An 18,984-nucleotide genomic window follows, 5' to 3' on the forward strand; every position below is an offset into this window, starting at 1 on the left:
CTTTTTGGAGGAACGGAGGAACGCCACCGTTACATTAAGGGTCAGTGGAACTGTAACGGTAACTCGTTAGGTTTCTGAAGGAACGGCAGGAACGCCGTTCCTTTTGCAAACGTTACATCGCTAGGAATTGGCTGTTCTTGATGCCAAGGCTCGAGTACAAAAATCCACAAGTCGCTACTGTGTTTCTCTTCAGCTGGCCAAGTTGCACGCCCTTCAGCGGAACGTGCTTCCTCGAAGGTCAGAGGCAGAAGAGTAATCACACAGGGGGCCGCAGCTTGTGCTTGCTTCCCTGCCGGTTGAGCTTACGCGGCGTTCGACGGGTGAATTGCGCAGCTGCGAAAATTCTTTTTCACCTTTTATCGTTTGTATGGGGAGGCCAGGATGCGCGTCTGGCCGATAGAATTGTTCCCTGCCGGGGAAAGGTTTCTAAGTCCGAGCGGAGCTGCAGGTACCTTATGAAACCGCCGTATGTTGTCAGAGGTAATTGCAGCATTAGTGCGCGCGAGCCGCGGGTGCGTTGTTGTCGGCGGAGTTGCTCTCGCTGTGAGGTCATTCGAAGGGTCACCGGGATTGCAAGGTCATCAGGTACACCTGAAATTGTTCGGGATTGTAGATTTGGACCCCTCAAAGGAAAGCGCGAGCCGCGTTGTCGCCAGTTGCTTAATCCCAAGGTTTAAGCTATCATGGATCCCCGACAGTTCTATACGAGACAAGGCGATCAACGAGATGAAGGCACAGCTGGCTGCGGTGACCGAACCATCCCGCGCAAAATATTTCACCTCGTCCGCGCCCGAGGATTTCTTTTCTTTTGTGCACCAAACCCTTCCAGCCGAGAGACAGGATGAGCTGTCGCGGTACCTGATGGTACCAGATGTCTACCCGCTGTAGCAGATGAAGAACTTCGAGGGACTGAACCAACTTTTCTTCAAGACCGACACGTCAGTAGCCTCAAACACTTCCCTGGAACGGCTGTTCTTACATTACCAACGAAACGTTGACACAACCGGTTCGTTGTCTGACTCGAACATCGAGATAAAACTCTTGCAGAGTTCAAAAAGGGACTCTGCTTAGTTGCGACTATACATTCGGGCATTTTTTTAAGTAATGCACTTTATAAGCGACCCCAAACCATCCACCGCCGGCGTCGGCGGCGGCGTCGGCGTCCGCAGTGCTCCTCTATAAAGAAACAGCATCCGGCGCCAGGTTTCGATCCGCGGACTTTGCGGCCGCAGCGCGACGCTCTACCGACCAAGCCACGGACGCGACGTGATATCAGCGTTAGTGACGCGCCTTATATCTTTAGCGCATTCAAACTACGTCGTCAGCGGCGTGCGTTGGCGACTCAGCGGCGTTATAGCGGCTTGATAACTGCGTGGTGTACACGTGATACTACAAACCCGATGGAAGAGATGGAAGAGAAGGCGGCGAGGCGGTGGGCTGCGGGGGCCGAGCGCAAGCGCCGCAAGCGGGCCGACAACCGTGCATTCGCACTTTCACATTCTCCCCCTCGGGGAAATGCGGGGGAATTTTTTTTTCTTGAAGAACCAAAGAATCTGTCGTTGCTGTACCACGGCACGTGTTTCCTTGTTTTCGCATTACTTTTTATTTATTTGTGGTTGTTTCTTTTACTTTGTAGTGTCGCACTTTGCGTGAGACTATATTTTTTATAGTGTAAGGTTGTCTTACGCCCGTGATTAGGCTCCTTGTTATTTCGTGTGCTTTTCCCTAATGCGTATTTCTAACCACCGCAAGTGATTTGTGCGCCGCGTCCACATACTTGGCTATCTTTGGTTGTTTCCTTTATCTACTACCCTGATTGTGTTCGACATACTTTTTAATTTTTGTGCGTAGATTTCGTGTGTGACTACGCTGTTGGCTTTTTTTTTTTCTTGCTATCGTGTTCCGACCTAAACTTGGATTGCGAACTCCGTAGTCATTACTTGTCTGTTGTGTTTTGTTATCCGCAAATTTGTGCAGTATATATTATCCGCAAAGCTTCACTTTTGTAGCCCCCTTACTAAATTTCCTGCAAAGGGGCCTGTAAGATATTTTAAATAAGCTGTAATATTAAATCAGCATTCATTGAAGGCCTATGTATTGTTCCTTTCGACGCGGTTTCTAATGCAAGACATTTAGTTACGTTCCTGCATGTGAGTAACTTTATATTCGCATATCTGAAGCGCAGTAACCTTACTGCGCACTTGTAAGACAGGAGTGGGAAGTGTCATACGTCTTGCACCTATAATAGACGAGCACCGATCGCAGTTAGACATGTCTGGAGTTTTTCCGGTGCTCCTGAAAAAAAAAATCGTCTAGGAGCGCTTCTTTGGATTCTTTTTATCTCCAGATAAACTGCTGCTGGCGGTGTTCATATTCCTATAATATAAGTAGTTCAATATGAGTTTTAAATTTCTCACTTTATTTTGCCTCACAAATCCGACACGATATTTTAATTTAAAAAATGAAATATAACGGTAATGTAACGACACGTTCTAATGTTCGATGTGGAACTGGAACGCGTTCATTTCGCAATAAAGGAACTTGTAGCGGGAACTCGTTTGAAAATTGGGAAGGAACGAGGAATGAGCTTTCGTTCCTGTTTTTGAGTAACGTGTAGAACTGTTGAAAAGTAACCCAAACACCTTTTTTGAATGACTGGCTTTTCCGCATAGCTTGCCTGTGGTGCAAAAAGCCAACAATAAATTGAAGAAGTTAGAGGTAAAAGGCATGAAGCGAAGCTACGTATCTGCATTACAAGCAAGGTTTGGCAAAAAGGAGAAAATAATAGAGGGGGGGGGAGTGGAGGGGGGAAGTGCAGGGGGAAGAGCTTTAAGGAGGGCATCGAGGACTCCTGAAATGCGCTCGCAGACCCTCTGGGTTCCACGGACCTCCACTTGGGAACAAGTAATGTAAGTGAAGTAGCGTCAATTAAATAAATGCTTTATCGGCGAGTTCGGGGTGTCTGCCGCTCTAGAGCCCAAGTCCCGACCTCCTTCCGTGAGGAAGACGGGGATGCCGGTGTGTTCTACGATTGTGCCGAAGGGGTCGAGATCATAGGCCGTTTGAAACGTGAGGACACCACCGGGACGTTCGTTTCACAGCTAGATGCCTCAATTTCCACATATAGCGTGCATGGATAAATCGGTGGAGAAAAAAAAATTTGTAGCGTGAGCTACACTGGCCGAGGTTGAGCAGTTTCGCGTGGCTCCAGGGGAGCCGTGCTGCGCATGCGCGAGGAGCAGTGACGTCTCACGGGGCACAGCTGGCGCACCGGAGCCGCCGCCGCCGTGACTGAATTGGATTGGATTAAATTGGATTGTTTTGGATTGGATTGGAAATCGTTTTAACAGCAGTAAGCATGATAATTACTAGCTAACCCTAGACAACCAGTAAACCTAACAATAACCAGCTGAACCTTAGCTCACGCTACGTATATCCTGTCATAGCTGAGCTAAACCACTACTTTTTGTGTGTGTGTGTGTGTGTGTGTGTGTGTGTGTGTGTGTGTGTGTGTGTGTGTGTGTGTGTGTGTGTGTGTGTGTGTGTGTGTGTGTGTGTGTGTGTGTGTGTGTGTGTGTGTGTGTGTGTGTGTGTGTGTGTGTGTGTGTGTGTGTGTGTGTGTGTGTGTGTGTGTGTGTGTGTGTGTGTGTGTGTGTGTGTGTGTGTGTGTGTGTGTGTGTGTGTGTGTGTGTGTGTGTGTGTGTGTGTGTGTGTGTGTGTGTGTGTGTGTGTGTGTGTGTGTGTGTGTGTGTGTGTGTGTGTGTGTGTGTGTGTGTGTGTGTGTGTGTGTGTGTGTGTGTGTGTGTGTGTGTGTGTGTGTGTGTGTGTGTGTGTGTGTGTGTGTGTGTGTGTGTGTGTGTGTGTGTGTGTGTGTGTGTGTGTGTGTGTGTGTGTGTGTGTGTGTGTGTGTGTGTGTGTGTGTGTGTGTGTGTGTGTGTGTGTGTGTGTGTGTGTGTGTGTGTGTGTGTGTGTGTGTGTGTGTGTGTGTGTGTGTGTGTGTGTGTGTGTGTGTGTGTGTGTGTGTGTGTGTGTGTGTGTGTGTGTGTGTGTGTGTGTGTGTGTGTGTGTGTGTGTGTGTGTGTGTGTGTGTGTGTGTGTGTGTGTGTGTGTGTGTGTGTGTGTGTGTGTGTGTGTGTGTGTGTGTGTGTGTGTGTGTGTGTGTGTGTGTGTGTGTGTGTGTGTGTGTGTGTGTGTGTGTGTGTGTGTGTGTGTGTGTGTGTGTGTGTGTGTGTGTGTTTGTGTTTTCTTGTGTTTTCTGTTTCCTTGTTGAAGGGCTCCAGGTGTGGCGCTTTGGCCGGTATTTTTTCTCGCCCAGCTTGAAGGACTTCGGGAGCGACATTTTGTCCAGTGTCTTTCAGGCGAATTCGCGCAGCACCGGTTGCTTATGGGTGGACGAGAGCGAGGGGGGAGAGGGAGTGGGAGCATGCACGCGCAGCCAAGATTCATGCGCTCACTGATCACTTGTCCGTTGTGCCGGTGGGACGTTTCATAGTGGACGTCTCACGGCCTGATGCGACCTGACTGCTGTCCGCCGTGATTGAGCGGTTTGGGTTGGTGTGTTAGTAAGATGTCTACGACGCGGAAGGGAAACGGACAACCCCATGTTTGCCAGCTAGAACAAAACTCGATCCCTTCCCAGTTTCGTTCAGCTGATTGGCTAGTAAGTACATATGGTTAGTAATACATATGGCTAGTAAGTACATATGCTCTTAAACGCTATGGCATATTGCCAAGATGCAGGTTGTGTTTTTTTGTCCCGGAAAAAGAAACTGAGAAAAACAGGGAAACTAGTGGAAAAAATATTAGTTGAGACGTGCCATCTTTCTTTCACAGCGCGCTCCCGTGGCTGTAGTCCCCAGCTTTCCTTGGCTAGTAGAGTACATGCTATTTGAAAGAGCAGTGTTATATGCACTCTACCCACTGATTTATACGCTTCCATAGGTTCACTTCACGGCACTTTTTGCATTTCTTCCTCACTAGGTGTTCCTTAAGCAACTATTATATTACTACTGCACTCCTGGACGATATTTTAACACGGAAGTGTTTTATTCCCGGATGCACCAGGATTTTGCTGACGTCATATCGTCACGGAAATGGTGCACCTTTGCCGAAGCGACCAGCCAGCAGGACGTCGCTTGCCAAGCACACCCACAAGACAGCCACCGACCAGCAAATCATGCTCAGCTGCAGATTTCGCTGCACATTTCACTTTCGTTTTTTACCGAATCCTGTGACAGAGAAATCGACCAGTTTTTTACCTAGAGTGAGTGCTATAGGCCGTAGGTTGCTTTCTGCGCATAAAACACTGTCCTCACTCTAAGCTCGCTAACCCTTAATAAAGAGGCACATCTTCGAATTTTTCTAACCTATAATTTATAAGGTACAAAGAGTAACTTATAGCTCAGTAACCCTTATATACGTATACAGGTTAAGGGCTACTTAGTTATAAGTTACTTTTACGATTCCTTCAATTGAGGTAAAGATTGAAAATGTTCTCTTGTATATGTGCATCCATAATGTATATATATCTGAGGGATTCCGGGCGTCTCATAGGTTACAACGTAATGATTACATGTCTGATTTTAAAAAGTTTCAGCATATCGTTGCCGTGTTTGCGTTACCGTTTACCGGACGCCGGAGTTTCCGTTTATCGCGGAAAACGGTAGGGCACGTTTTAGCACACCGTTTGCGGTTTGTGTATACCGGCCGCCGTTGCGCAAATAGCGCAATCCGATGAATTACTCTCAAAGCAAATCACGCACAATTTTGTTGCTCATACCTGTTTGCTTTGGTTTAAGTAGCTTGAATGTTTCACTTTTCGGATGAAGCGTTCACAGTAACATGAGTCGTTTTGAGAATACTGCAGACATCACCTGTAGGGCTTTAAAAAAGAAAAGATGTTGGTGGCGCCAACTACTGAGTAGAACTGAAATCAAGGTAAACAGGAATTTACGCCCGCGCTAAATATTTCGGCAAGAAATGAGGAAAATATGCTGTAGTAATTACTCAATAACGCACACTACCTTGCCCAGCGCAATTATGGAAGCCTAAAAGCACTTTACGAGCTCAGAAACTTATCTCAATTATTTGAGGCGGGCGAAATTATATTACCTAGAATATATTCTAGGCACTATAGCAAGGCTTAAGCCGAGTAGAGGCGGCCACTTGGCTCGCCCATCTGAAAAAAATTGTCGTTTGTGGTGCTCCTGAGCATCATTTAACAAGAAAAACGTAATGCACAACGCCAACTAAGAATACTTTTATCGGCTGTACGAAGGGTATGAAGCATCAAGCGCCGGGCGCAATGCATATCGTGTAATTAATACGCGAGGGTACACTTCATCTGCACAGGAAGCTGGCTGGCGACGGTAAAAGCCCGTGCAGGTAAGTTACCGTTCGCGGCAACTCTCGCGCATGAGCAGCCGACTTCCGCAAAAACAGTAGACCATGACATGAACGCGGTAACGCTATGCTAAAACTCTCTGTTGCTGCCTATAAATTACCGAAGTAACCTGTATGGTGTATGCACTGGGCTTTCTACCGGCGCGTATACCTTCACGGCGGCGCCGACGCCATATGTACGGTTGCATTCTGCTGCGCCCACAGCGCGATTCCCGAAGCGAAACATTCTTTGCGGCGTGGTGTTGGCAATGACTTTCATGTGTACGTTTTTTTTATGCGTTATTTGTGGGTTTGCGAATGCGTTGTGGTAAGAATGGAGTAGCCAGCACTGTTTTCGCTTCGAAATTCCGGACTGCGCTGTTCACGCTGCCTATACAACAACCGCACACCCGAAGAAGGCCGCACAAGGAAAGCAAGCGCATCGGAACACTTCCTTTTTGCTGTTTCGAAGTGAAGGCTAAAGCAGTGCTCGAAGACTGACTGACTTCATGCGACGAATTCGCAAAGAAGTTATCGAAGATGTAGGTAATTAGAAGCGAATCTAGTTCGCCTGTTTTATATCAGTTGCGTATGCTGGGCGTCGAAGCATGCCCTCATGAAAATGGACGTTGAGTTTTAATAGACCCCCTATTGTATTTCTGTAGAGTCAATAAAAAGTCAATTAAAACTCATCGTTCATAGACTGTGCTCGGTAAAAAGTCAACAAACTTTGTATTGCAAAACCTCAACCAACATTTTATTGCCTTCAAGACATTGATTTAATACACTTCATATTGCATTTTTTATAGTCAACCAAATCTCCCATCTTAAAAACTGCGGCTTATATAAAATCAATGAACTTTTTATAGCAGAAATGCAACATGAATTTTATTGCCTTCACTATATTGAGTTTTAACAAACTTTGTATTGCCATTCTATAAAGTCGTTTGAACTCCGAATGTGTGGACTGTGGTCATTAGACACGCAATAAACTTTTTATAACGAACACGCAGCAAGAATCTTATCACCTTCATTATGTTGAGTTTCAATATACTCTGTATTGCGTTTCTATAGCCCACCCACGGAGGTCTGGTAGCTTATCGGTGCATATATGTGGGGTGCTATAGCGCCGCCTGCCCCGCCTCATCAACCGAGATCGCGCGATGGACGTCCCATCACTTCGTCTTGGGAGCACTTGGGAGCGGTGGCGCCTGGGATGGCGGACATCACCGCCGGAGAGTTCGAGCCCCTGCAAAGCTCCTCTGTTAAAACTTGCCAGAAAACCTGACTCACAGGCAACGGGATATTACGACTATACTAAATAAGAATTTTATAGAAAGGTAATAGAGGTAAATTTAATAAAAACTCATCAGACATTCTGTTCAGACCTAGCTCATATGCAACAGGTTGTGATGACTGGGCACAATAAAAATTTTATAGAAATCTAATTGAGATAAATTTAATAGAAACTCGTCAGAAACTGTATTCAAAGCTGACTCAAACGCAACAGGTTGATATGACCATACTCAATAATAATTTTAAGAAAGGTAATCCAGGCAAATTTAATAAAAACTCATCAAAAATACTGTTCAAACTTTATTTACACGCAACACTATGTTAGGACTACACTCAATGGGAATTTTATAAAAAATTGATTGCCGTAAATTTAATAAAAATTCGTCAGAAACTGTATTCAAACCTGATTGCCACGCAACAGGCTGTTGCGACTGTACTCAGTAAGAATTGCATAGAAAACCTATTCAATATATTTTATAAAAACCCCATAAGAAACTCATAAGAAACTACATTCGTAACCGATAAGGCCTACTGACTTGGCTCGATAGACTTTTAATTGTACGCGGTGGCCAATTTGTAATGGAACCTCAATAGAAATATTCCATAGAATGTTGACAAAATGTTTATAGGATTCTTTTGAGCAATATCTATAACAAGTTTATGAAATATCGGTAAACATTTTTATGAGGGCATTCACCTCACGCCTCGTCACATGCTTGAAACATTACATTCCTGAAACCACGGCGCGGATAACGCAGTCCGCTTCGCGCTATCTCGTTACCATCCTCGTATGCTGATTTCGTTATTTCTTGCGTTGATCCAAACGACCGAGGCTCGAGTTAGGAAAATTTCTTCACCCAAGGCTGCGACAATATTTGATGTGGTGGCTTGTGAGACAAGGCGCTGGTTTTACCGTGCCACCCAGGTATACTGCGCGCGTCTTGAGGAGTATAAGATGTGGTGAGGTGCTCTGGCGACAGTGTTCTGGTGCGTTGGTAACATGACCGTGCTCCACGTAAGCTCCCAATGAAGATTTCCATCCACAGGCGCTGGATGGAAATGGTCATGAGGTACGTACGTGATAAAATTAGATGCGGCGGCGATGACAAAGATTCCACCGATAATTTGCAAGTGCTTTATTTGCGGTGTAGGAGTGGCGGAAATTATACGCGTATCACTGAACACAGTTTCACAACTTCGAAAAAAGCGCATAGACAAGTGATCAACAAGGGCGCTCTGGTTTGTCACTTCATACGTCTTTTCCCCTGCGCTGTTATTGAAGTAGTCAAATTGTGTACCCAACGACAAGCTTTAGTGCATTATCACGGATCACGCTTGGTCATTAGAGAACAGTCGAAGGCGACAAAAGAATTTGATGCCCCCAATAACCCGACAAGCGGCATTGGCGTTGCATGCACGCGCGTCCACCTCAAAACATTCAAAGTAGGCCAGGTTGCGGCTGGGTGCCCAGTCGGTTTCGGCTCATTCATAAAGTAACCGGCTGCCTTAACATGTAATGCTTCAAGCATGTGACGAGGTGTGAGGTGAAAGGACGTTCGTCGTCCCCACATGAAATGAAGTGGGCACAACAGATTCGGTACTGATTAGCGCCATATCATCGATAACTTCTTTTCGAATTCGTCCCATGAAATCTGACCGCCTTCGAGCACTGCCACACAAACAGAAAAAAACAACCACAGCAGCAACAAAACAGAAAAAAAACCAACGTGGTTGGGTTTGTCGTGCGGCCTTCTTCGGGTGTGCAGTTATAGGAAGCGTAAGCAGCGCAATCCGGAATTTCGAAGCGAAAACAATGCTGTCTACTCCTTACTAAAAAGCATTGGAAAACTCACGAATCACGAAGAAAACACACGCACCGTCAACACGAACGTTCTTGCAAAAACCGCTCCGCAAACCACGCATCGGGTCGGGAAACGCTCTGCCCGCGCGGCTGAGTGCAACAGCACGTATGGCATCGGCGCCGCCACACAGGTACTACCTATAGGTAGCACCGCCGCGCTGTCTAAAGTCTGGTACATACACCCTATAAACCGCTTTCAACTTAACGCCCGTAACCCTTAGAAACCCTTAGAATGGTATGGGATATAGAAAATATCGAAATGGTTCAATTGTAACTTCATGCTACAAGTTACTTACGTTTAGAAGTTACTAGGTTACTTCTGTTTGGAAAGTTACCAGGATTCGAGTGTACATTCCATTAACTAACATTTCTCAGAGAATCTAATTATGCTTCTACACATTATTTCTAAAAGCTGGTGTGAAGTGGTACCTATCGGTGGATGTTGACGCAAGCGGGCATGAAAATTCGGTTCAAATTCCGATGAATCACCAAGTCGTGCGCATGGCCAGCCAGTTTTGAGAACACGATGTCACGCCTGTCGCGTCACACCTGTTAAAGGGAGCCCTTTTTACAAGGAGCCTGTGCCAGCGATAAAATCTCCCCTCTGCCTGCACCACGTCCGAGCCCAAGGATGAACTCGGGATGTCCCGCGTGCAGCAGTAGTAAGGTATACGCACCAGAACGCGCATATCAGCCGCGGGTCCCAAACTTCCGCTCGCATTCGAGGCCACCTCCAAGCGGGCGTCGTTGTGCGCCTTGAGGATCTTCGCCTTGTCGTCGGATGTGAGGTCGTAGCGCGCAGGCGTGCAGTTGCTGGCGGTTCCTTGGGCCATCACGCACGCTACTGGTCCAGGGCCTCCCGGCAGCTCCACGTAGCCAGGAGGGCACAAAGAGCTCCCCGCAGCCCGTCGGGGGTCATGCATGGTCGCCGGTGCTAACAGCAGGAGCAAGAGAGCCCGGGTCGCGTACCACGTCAGCATGTCTGTGCGCAGTGGAAACCACTTCTTGTTTTGTTGTTGTTCCTTACATTACTGGCGCATAGCCAATCAGGGGTCGGCCATCGGCCAAACACCAGTCATTAAACCGAAAGAGATAACTGACTGGGTACATTACTAAAATTAGAAAAATTTTGAGGAATGGAGTTTGAAAATCAGTCATTATTAAAATAAAACCAGAAAAGAGGAATAAATAGATAAATAATAATAATAATAATAATAATAATAATAATAATAATAATCAATCAATCAATCAATCATGTTTATTCACGTGCCCAGGAACAGCCAGAGGCCTGAGTGCTGGCGCACGGATAGTTACTTGAAAACAAAATACAAGAAACATATTGGAAGAAACAAACAAGCGACAAGACACACACAAATTGAAGTAGCGAAAATTACAGAAATAAAGCACAGGCGGAGCCTGGGTACAGGTAAAAAAGAAAAAGAAGATGCCTTTGTGGCTCAGCTTATTGTAATGAATACACAACAAGCAGAGAACAATAATAATAATAATATTAATATTAATAATAATAAGAAGAATACTTCTCCTTCCTCCTCTTCTTCTCTTTCTCCTGCTTTTACTCTGGCTTCTTCGTCGTCTTGATTATTATTATTAATATTATTATTATTATTATTATGTCCCTTGTTAGTGGCACATATTCAATCAGGGGATCGGTCAGGGTTCAAAAAAACGTTATCGACCTACAGGACTCTGTATACTTGTTCTTCCTCGTCTTATTTTTTTTTGCTTCCTCTTTGTCTTCTTTTTCTGCTTCTTCTGAAGCCGCTGCTTCTGATGATGATGACGACGACGATGAGGGGGAGGAGGCGTAGGAGGTATTGTTGTCCTTTAGAGCGTGGCACATATCCAATCAAGGGATCGTCCAATCATCACTGGTTGGAAAAAGATTTTATTTTTGGAGGTCATTTCGCAGCACCACGTTGTGTGGCGTGAAACGAAGTTAAAAAGCCTGTAGTCAGTTTTGTCCAGATATCTTTAGGTTGGGTTTAGGTTATAAATTGGGTTTAAATTGGGTTAGTCTGAGTGTAGGCTAGGTTTGATTACGTTTAGGTTTAGCCTTTTTTTAGGTGTGTGATGCTGCGGATTGACCTGCAAACAGACAATGATGATTATGATGGTTCCATCAATGTTTTTGGCACGTACCCACAAGTGGGGATTGGCCAGGAGTTTACCACTTATTGTAATTCGATAGTACCTTAAATTACTAAGTTATTTCCAGAAAAAAACGTGCTCCCCTTATCTAACTACAGGCCCTGTATTCTTCATTTTCTTCTTGTTACCGCTTAGAGGGGCCACGAAGACAAAATGCAAGTATGTTTTATTCGAAGGATTTCGTGTTCTATAGTGCCCCCAGCGCATGTCCGGAAGCAAACGATCATTTATTCACTGCGAAATTATTCAACTTAAGCTAGACTTTTGATTATCGCGCCAAACGTGTGTTTGAACGGCGTTTGCAATGACATCATAAGAACGGGCCTTTCAGTTAAACATGGTATGGAGCGGCGTGGCCTAAGTGATCGGCGGCTCCGGCAGCCGATCGCGGAGGCCACGAGAGCGGAGAATTGCTTACTGTTAATCAACCTAGATGGCGCCACCGCACCGCGACAAGCCGTTTTCTGCCTTTAATTGGTTTATGACCGTATTTAAACCTGGCTTGTTTTTGTTCATGGAGAAAATAATCGTTTCATGAAACATGGTGCTCGGTCAACAATTATGGTCACGTGAGCCACCGTCGCTTGCGTCAATCGGCCAGCGTCGTCTGACGGTCTGAGACACCCCAAAGCTCCCCAATGCTGTGCATGTAAACGAGCATAGTTCGCGCAGTACCAACAGCAGTAGGCATCGGTACTTCTATGTTTACGTGTGCTTTTGTAACTTCCACTGTTTGTCCCTCCATTCTTACTGATATAAAAAGAATGTGCCCTAAATGTATGCGCAAATAGCTCGTTCGGCAAGCTTATAAGTTCTGCCTAATTTGCGTTTACTTTTTCCGTCCTCCGCCAATCGCAGAGCTGACGGGTATGACATCATACATTCTGCTGCGGGAAATGAGCTTAGTGGGTCGCATGGCCATTTTCTTTTTCCAAATTATTCAGCTTATTTAAGCGAAGCTTAAGTTAAAAGTGGTGTCAGCATAATTCTAACGAGGCAATCTTTTGAATGAATCAAACTTGCATTTTGTCTTCATGGCCCCTTTAAGGTATTCCCACGTACCACCGAGAGGGATTGGCCAGGGCTTGTGAACGGGCTGTTTAGTTAAAAGCGAGTACTTCAGAATTCAAAAAAAAAAATCATTTGCACTCCGCAGGGGCAGACGGTGGAGTGGAGACATAAAGGGAAACTACTAATCATCACAGGAGTCTCATGCAGAAGGGAGTCAATTTCTAATTTTTGCACAGCCGAATAAAGAAGGACGGTAGTTATTAATTCAAGTCCAAGGCGTTCAAATGGAGCATCGAGATAAAGTTTCATCTGTCATGAGAAGCGGCGAGGAATTCAGGATGTTTATGAAACAGGCAAGCGTCTTTTGATGCCAAAACAGTCCTGCTCATGTGCAGGCACCTACCCACACGGAACACTACTCCATGCCATCTACCCAAGAACATACACACTGACTTGTCAACACTGCGCCACGCCCAACACTCTTTACCATATGGTCTGGGAGTGCCGACAATCACCATCATTACCCCCCCTCCCCCTACCAAACCCGACACTGGAGCAGTGGGAGGACCAGCTGACCAGCTCACGCCCTCAAGACCAGCAACGACTGGTGGACAGTGCCCACCGGGCAGCCAAGGACCAAGGCTTCCTGGACTAAGGAGGCCTCCCACAACGGAACTCATACATTTGAATAAATGTTTATTCATTCTACTCATGTGGAGGGTTAATTTAGGGACTCATGGCTTTGAGGGACACTTCCCATTGGCGGGACAGACAAAACGATGGATTTCCTTCATATTTTACGCGAGCATGCCCCGATACCCAGGATGACGCTGGATCGGCCACTGAGCAGGAAATATCGTTGAAAGCGTGCCGAAGTTGTCAGATTTTGGCACAAATTTTATGTCAGATTTTGGCACTGATGTGTGTGCTCCTTCCTTTTATTCTTTGAACCTCGGGTATAGTGCCCCGGCTCACAAAGATCTAAACGCAATGGAAGCCACCTCCTGGAGACAGGTACAAGTACTTATTCAAACCTCCACAGGTATAGCCTCATGTACGCTGGAAAATTCCGTTCAGATCGTCCAACCTTCAGCAGCACTCCCACACTATACCCCATCACCATACATCGTTTTTTTCTTACCGAAATTATAATAATGTACTGTTTCACGTTTCTGGCAAAATTGCTTTGCTCATTTAACAAGTATAAGGTTAAATTGTTTTGCTTTGACTTATTTTGACATCAATCTTTTTTAAAATAAGTGAAAATAAAAGTATTCAGCATCTTGACACAATTTAGGTTATGGTCCTTCATAAAATACATTTTCTGTTAGTTTTTGACTTCTTGGAAGTATTCCAGTTGACGTCGCGGCTTTATGCTTCATGGGTAAGAATAATCATACCTTGAAAAGAAAGCATCACCCTGTATCATATTGTCTGAAACTGCCAACACAACTACTGGTGAACAGTACATAGCTTAAAGTGACCACTCAGGCCAACATGAAAACAGGGTGAAAGTATCAATGACATTATTTACTTTTCTGCCAAACTTAAGGCTATCGCTACCACGAATTAACTCAGTTTCAAACAAAGCATCAACAATATCAGATGTGATGATCTATGAGTATGAAAACAAAATCACATTTCGTGATATTGTGGCACAGTGAAGAAAAGGATACTTTCAGTTGCAGAACTGCTGCTGTCACATACGTCACTGAGCTAAAACAATCTATTTACAGAACGTTATCAGGGACAACGTGAGGACACATTTCCTACAGTGACATTACGCAACAAGTTGTTTATATCTTGTTTCACTACAGTACAATACTACCACGATGAGAACTCCGATAACACTAGGAACACATTTTTTACGAATTCCAAGAAAAAGCCATCAATGAAATGAAATCAGACATTTTTCTTGCTTTCTGGAAGCAGAAGGATGCAACATAACGCAAGTAAGACGGTAATCGAAAATGATGGAGGAAGTGTTGTGAGAGTAGGAACATAACATCTTTTCCACCTAAATGAATTCACAGAAATGAGCAGAGAAAATTTAAATGTCAATTCATATAATAGCAGAGTAACCAAGGATGCAGCACGTTTGGTACAAGGCGCTTCCGTCAGAGACATCTTCATTGCTGCTCAGAGAAAGTGGAGGAGGGGTTGGGGGGGGGGGGGGGGGGGGGACTAGTAGATTTCATGGTCTTTCAACCCAGTGATCAGAGATGTGACCTTCGAAAACAGGCAATGCTGCTTTTGCTTTGACTCCTCCACATTTTCTCACATGTCCGGGTTTATGGCTGCAATAACCCTGCAACAGGAATAGCACACGTTTCGCATATAAAATACATGTCCACCAACAAAGCAACAGGATTTCAGCTGAGGGCATCTCACCGTTGGAAAGCAAAGTAAAAGCTATGATACATGCTCCGGCTCCTACGGATATAAAGTCACTGCAATCATTTTAGGTCTTGCAGGATACTATGCCAAGTTCATAAAGAACTATGCAGAGATAGTTGAACCGCTTCGCCTCATGTTCAGGAAAGGTCAGACGTTTTGTTGGTCTGATGAAGCTCAGCGCAGTTTCGATCAGTTGAAAACCTGCCTCACTTGTTCTCCTGTTGTGAAGGTCTTTAATCCTGACTTGCCTGTAGTAGTTACTACCGACGCATCTGATGTGGGAATTGGCGCGGTACTACAGCAGCGGTATGGTTCTAGGCTTGAAACCGTATAGCCTTTGCGTCTAGAACTTTTTCGGAGACTGAGAGAAAATACTCTGTGGGAGAACGTGAAGCGCTGGCTTGTCTGTTCGCGTGTGAAAAGCGGCACATTTTCCTTTGGGGCAAACTGTTCACGCTTAGAACTGACCATCAGGCTGTAGTTGCGTTGTTAGCCGCAGGAGATGCAGGTCGGAGGCCTTTAAAGATTTCACGGTGGTCAGCTCGTCTGCTGTACTACAATTTTGTCATCGAATACTGCAAAGGATCAAAAAATCTGGTCGCTGATGCTTTGTCGAGATTACCCGTTCACACCGTTCAGGAACTTGTTAAGGAGGAAGAGATAGTGTCACTGGTAACATCAGTATTCGTAAAGAAACTGTGCAGCTGGCAACGAAGTCAGATTCAGATGTGACGTTGCAGAAGGTAGGAGAGTATGCGTACAAGGGTTGGCCCGATAAGAAAAAAGTACACAGTGACTTAACAGCTTATTTTCATGTAAAGGATGAACTTTCTGTTGTGTACGCTTTACTCATGCGTGATGACCGTGTAGTCATTCCCTGTGTGCTTGTACCTACGTTCCTCCATTTAGCACATGAAAATCATCAAGGAATAATACGTACGAAACAACGTTACTGGTGGCCTCAAATGGTTCGTAATGTTGAAGAACATATAAAGCATTGTCACGTCTGTCAGCTGGCAGGCAAGTCTGCTAAGCCTCATGTAGCTCCATTGCAGCCGGTGGAATGTCCTGAAGGGCCTTGGCAAAAGTTGGGAATGGACATCGTCGGTCCGTTAGATGTGTCGTACCCCAGATTTTTTGTTAGACTAGTAGATTACTACTCTAAGTGGCCTGAGGTTCTGGCTACAAATTCCATTTCAACTGAGGGTGTCATTAAGTTGTTGGACTGGTCTTTCAGTCGGGAAGGGCTCCCTGAGGTTTTAGTGACGGATAATGGACCCCAGTTTGCCTCGAAACAAATGCAATAGCATCTAAAAGAGAAAGGTATGTGCCACGTGTTCTCGTCGAATTATTAACCTCAGGCTAGTGGCCAGATTGAACGGTTTAACAGGGTTCTGAAAGAACATTTACAAGTAGCCAGGCTTGAAGGCAAGGATGCTTCGAAAAGCATTACACAATTTCGTGGGTCGTATAGGATCACACCACATTCAGTGACAGGTCTTTCTCCAACTTTTTTGCTGCATGGACGTCAGCCTCGTTCCAAAGTGGATATTAGCAACTTTAGGATACATAAAAAGGCAGCAGTAATCGGACAATTTCCTGCCTCATGTTCGGAATCAGGTCTTCACGAAGCAACATAAAGCTAAACAGTACTTTGACAAAAGAAAAGGTGCACAGCAGACCCGCATAAAGGTTGGAGATGTGGTGAAAGTAAAATTCCGTAAGCAAGGATTTCTGAAGTATAGTAAGTCGTTTACAGTGCAGGCTCAGGTTGCACCTTTCACTTTCAAGCTCAGTGACGGAAAGATCTGGAACGCGTCAAAACTCAGTCATTCCGAAAGGAATTGAGGTCGGCTCGGCACCGTATTCCTTTGACAATGCTGAACTCTCTTCGATGCATAAAGAGTTTTTATACTCTTCGTCTAACTTAGACATTTGTGACAGTCAGTCCCCTAGTCTACCGTTGACCGATGGGGAAATCCCCAGGGTCCAGACAGACTCTGATCTGTCAGAGCTTCCTTCCAGAGCAAGGTCTGGATCGGTTGTTCCTCACGAAACGTTAAAATGTCAGGAAGAAAATAGTGAGCAAACATATCCAAATAACCATGTAGACAACACAAGGGAAAATTAGGGGGCGTCTGGGTCTTCAGATAATTTAGGTTCAACGTCTACGCGTCCGCGCCGTAAGACTAAGCAGCCTCAGTGGCTTAGCGACTATGTGCGGTAGGGTGTGGACGTAGGGTTCATGTCTTGTGTCATGTTGGACGTGTATTGTCTTGTGCCGGGTCGTATATCATCATTGAGAATGTTTTAGATGCAAAGCATCTCTTAGTCGACCCTCCGTTGGTCTTAGTCGACCCTCCGCTGGTTTCGGCCTGATCCTTCGGCCTTTGAGCTGTTTGCGGTGAATACTAAACAATAGATCACTTTTTCATCTATTGTCGCGGTTTTTAGATGAGTCGACGTCACCTTGCCATGCATTACAGCGGCTTGGACTTCCCCCTTCTTCGATCGTCCTGCTCTCGTTTCGGGCCACATCCTTGGGGCTCTGTCGCAGAGGTGCGGCTGCAGCAATTCGGGCGCACGTTTTCGAAGGTAGGCGCCTACCTTGTTAGCGGTTATTCTTGAGTATAGCTTCACCTGCGCAAAAGCTCTTCTTTTTTTTTGGCTTCCAAGCTCTGCTTTCGATCTTTTTGTTACTAATTCTCTCTTGTGATTATGCGCTCTTCCGTCATTCAAGTTCCTGCAGTTTTGTGAAGCGGGCGAATTAGCCCTCAATACCCCCACCCCTGACCAATACCCCGCAAGGGTATGTGTCATGACGTAAGTAACAACAGCAACAACACAGCAGCAACGACAACGACGACAACAACGACAACGACTACAACGACAACGGCGGCGATGTCTTGGAGACATGGCTTGAAAGCATTTATTTAACGTTAAATGTGTCGGAGAGTGCCTTACTTGTCTTCCCGGTTGCAGGAACAATTTCAATTTCTCTCGCTTACAAAAATCAAGTCATTCCGCAGGTGGATTCGCTGAAATATCTTGGTGTTACATATACGTCTACTCTTGATTGGCAGGCACATATTAACGCATCAGTCACAAAAGCGGAGAGAGCATTTGGTCGCATGAAAAGACTATGTGGGAAACGAGCAGGAATGCGCCGGGACACACTTTTGCTGTTGTACCAAGCCTACGTCCGGCCAGTCATGGAGTTTGGGTGCGTCTTGTTTTGCAGTTGTCCTATCTACAAACTGCGTCCGTTATACCTGTTGGAGAGGCGCATTCTTCGATTTTGTCTTGACCTTCCCTGGTTCGTCTCGAACCGAGTTCTCTACTTAGAGGCACGCGTTCCTGAACTTAGGGTCCGTTTTCTCTTGCTGACGGTGCAAACTTACCTCCGCATGTACGAAGCCCCCTCTGGGGCTGCCAAGCCTCTATTTATTTGTGATCCGAGTATATTTTTTACATCTCCGTGGCCTAAACGTATCTGCCCCCAAGTGCTATTCGTTCAATCATGCGTGGATTGTATTTCTGTTAAGTTATATGAGGTTATTCCGGTATCCACAATCGAGCGAGAAACTGAGTTTTACTTTCAAAACCCCTTTTCTTCCGCTGCAAAACTTCTACCACGCTCGCTATTAGCCGCTATTTTAAATGAATATTTATCCAAGTATCCTGCTTCTTCTGTGATTTATACTGATGCATCTCAAAATGGCGAGAAAGCTGGAATTGGTATTTTTTCACAATCTTTAGATTGGAGTTATTCGCTGCGAATCCCGGATTACAGACCCATTTTTATGGCCGAATTTTTAGCAATAGCTCTCGCCCTATGCAAAGTACCGCAGCATGTATCAAAAATCCTC

The 18,984-nt window shown here is 45.4% G+C and overlaps 2 protein-coding genes across 2 annotated transcripts in view; both read right to left on the reverse strand.

The window, feature by feature from the left end:
* Positions 1-18,984, reverse strand: part of Atp6ap2 (ATPase H(+)-transporting accessory protein 2) — a 571,904-nt gene that overhangs the window by 409,918 nt on the left and 143,002 nt on the right. The window lies entirely within an intron of this gene.
* Positions 1-18,984, reverse strand: part of LOC144167448 (venom allergen 5-like) — a 75,694-nt gene that overhangs the window by 21,615 nt on the left and 35,095 nt on the right. Inside the window, exon 2 of the mRNA XM_077696707.1 lies at positions 10,216-10,520. Within this exon, the coding sequence (XP_077552833.1) occupies positions 10,216-10,518 (303 nt within the window). The 5' untranslated portion in view covers positions 10,519-10,520. The remainder of the gene's footprint in view (positions 1-10,215; positions 10,521-18,984) is intronic.

This window comes from Haemaphysalis longicornis, unplaced genomic scaffold (assembly GCF_048455015.1).
Source record: "Haemaphysalis longicornis isolate Haplotype H1 unplaced genomic scaffold, Haemaphysalis longicornis Haplotype H1 scaffold_2, whole genome shotgun sequence".
Lineage (NCBI taxonomy): Eukaryota > Metazoa > Arthropoda > Arachnida > Ixodida > Ixodidae > Haemaphysalis > Haemaphysalis longicornis.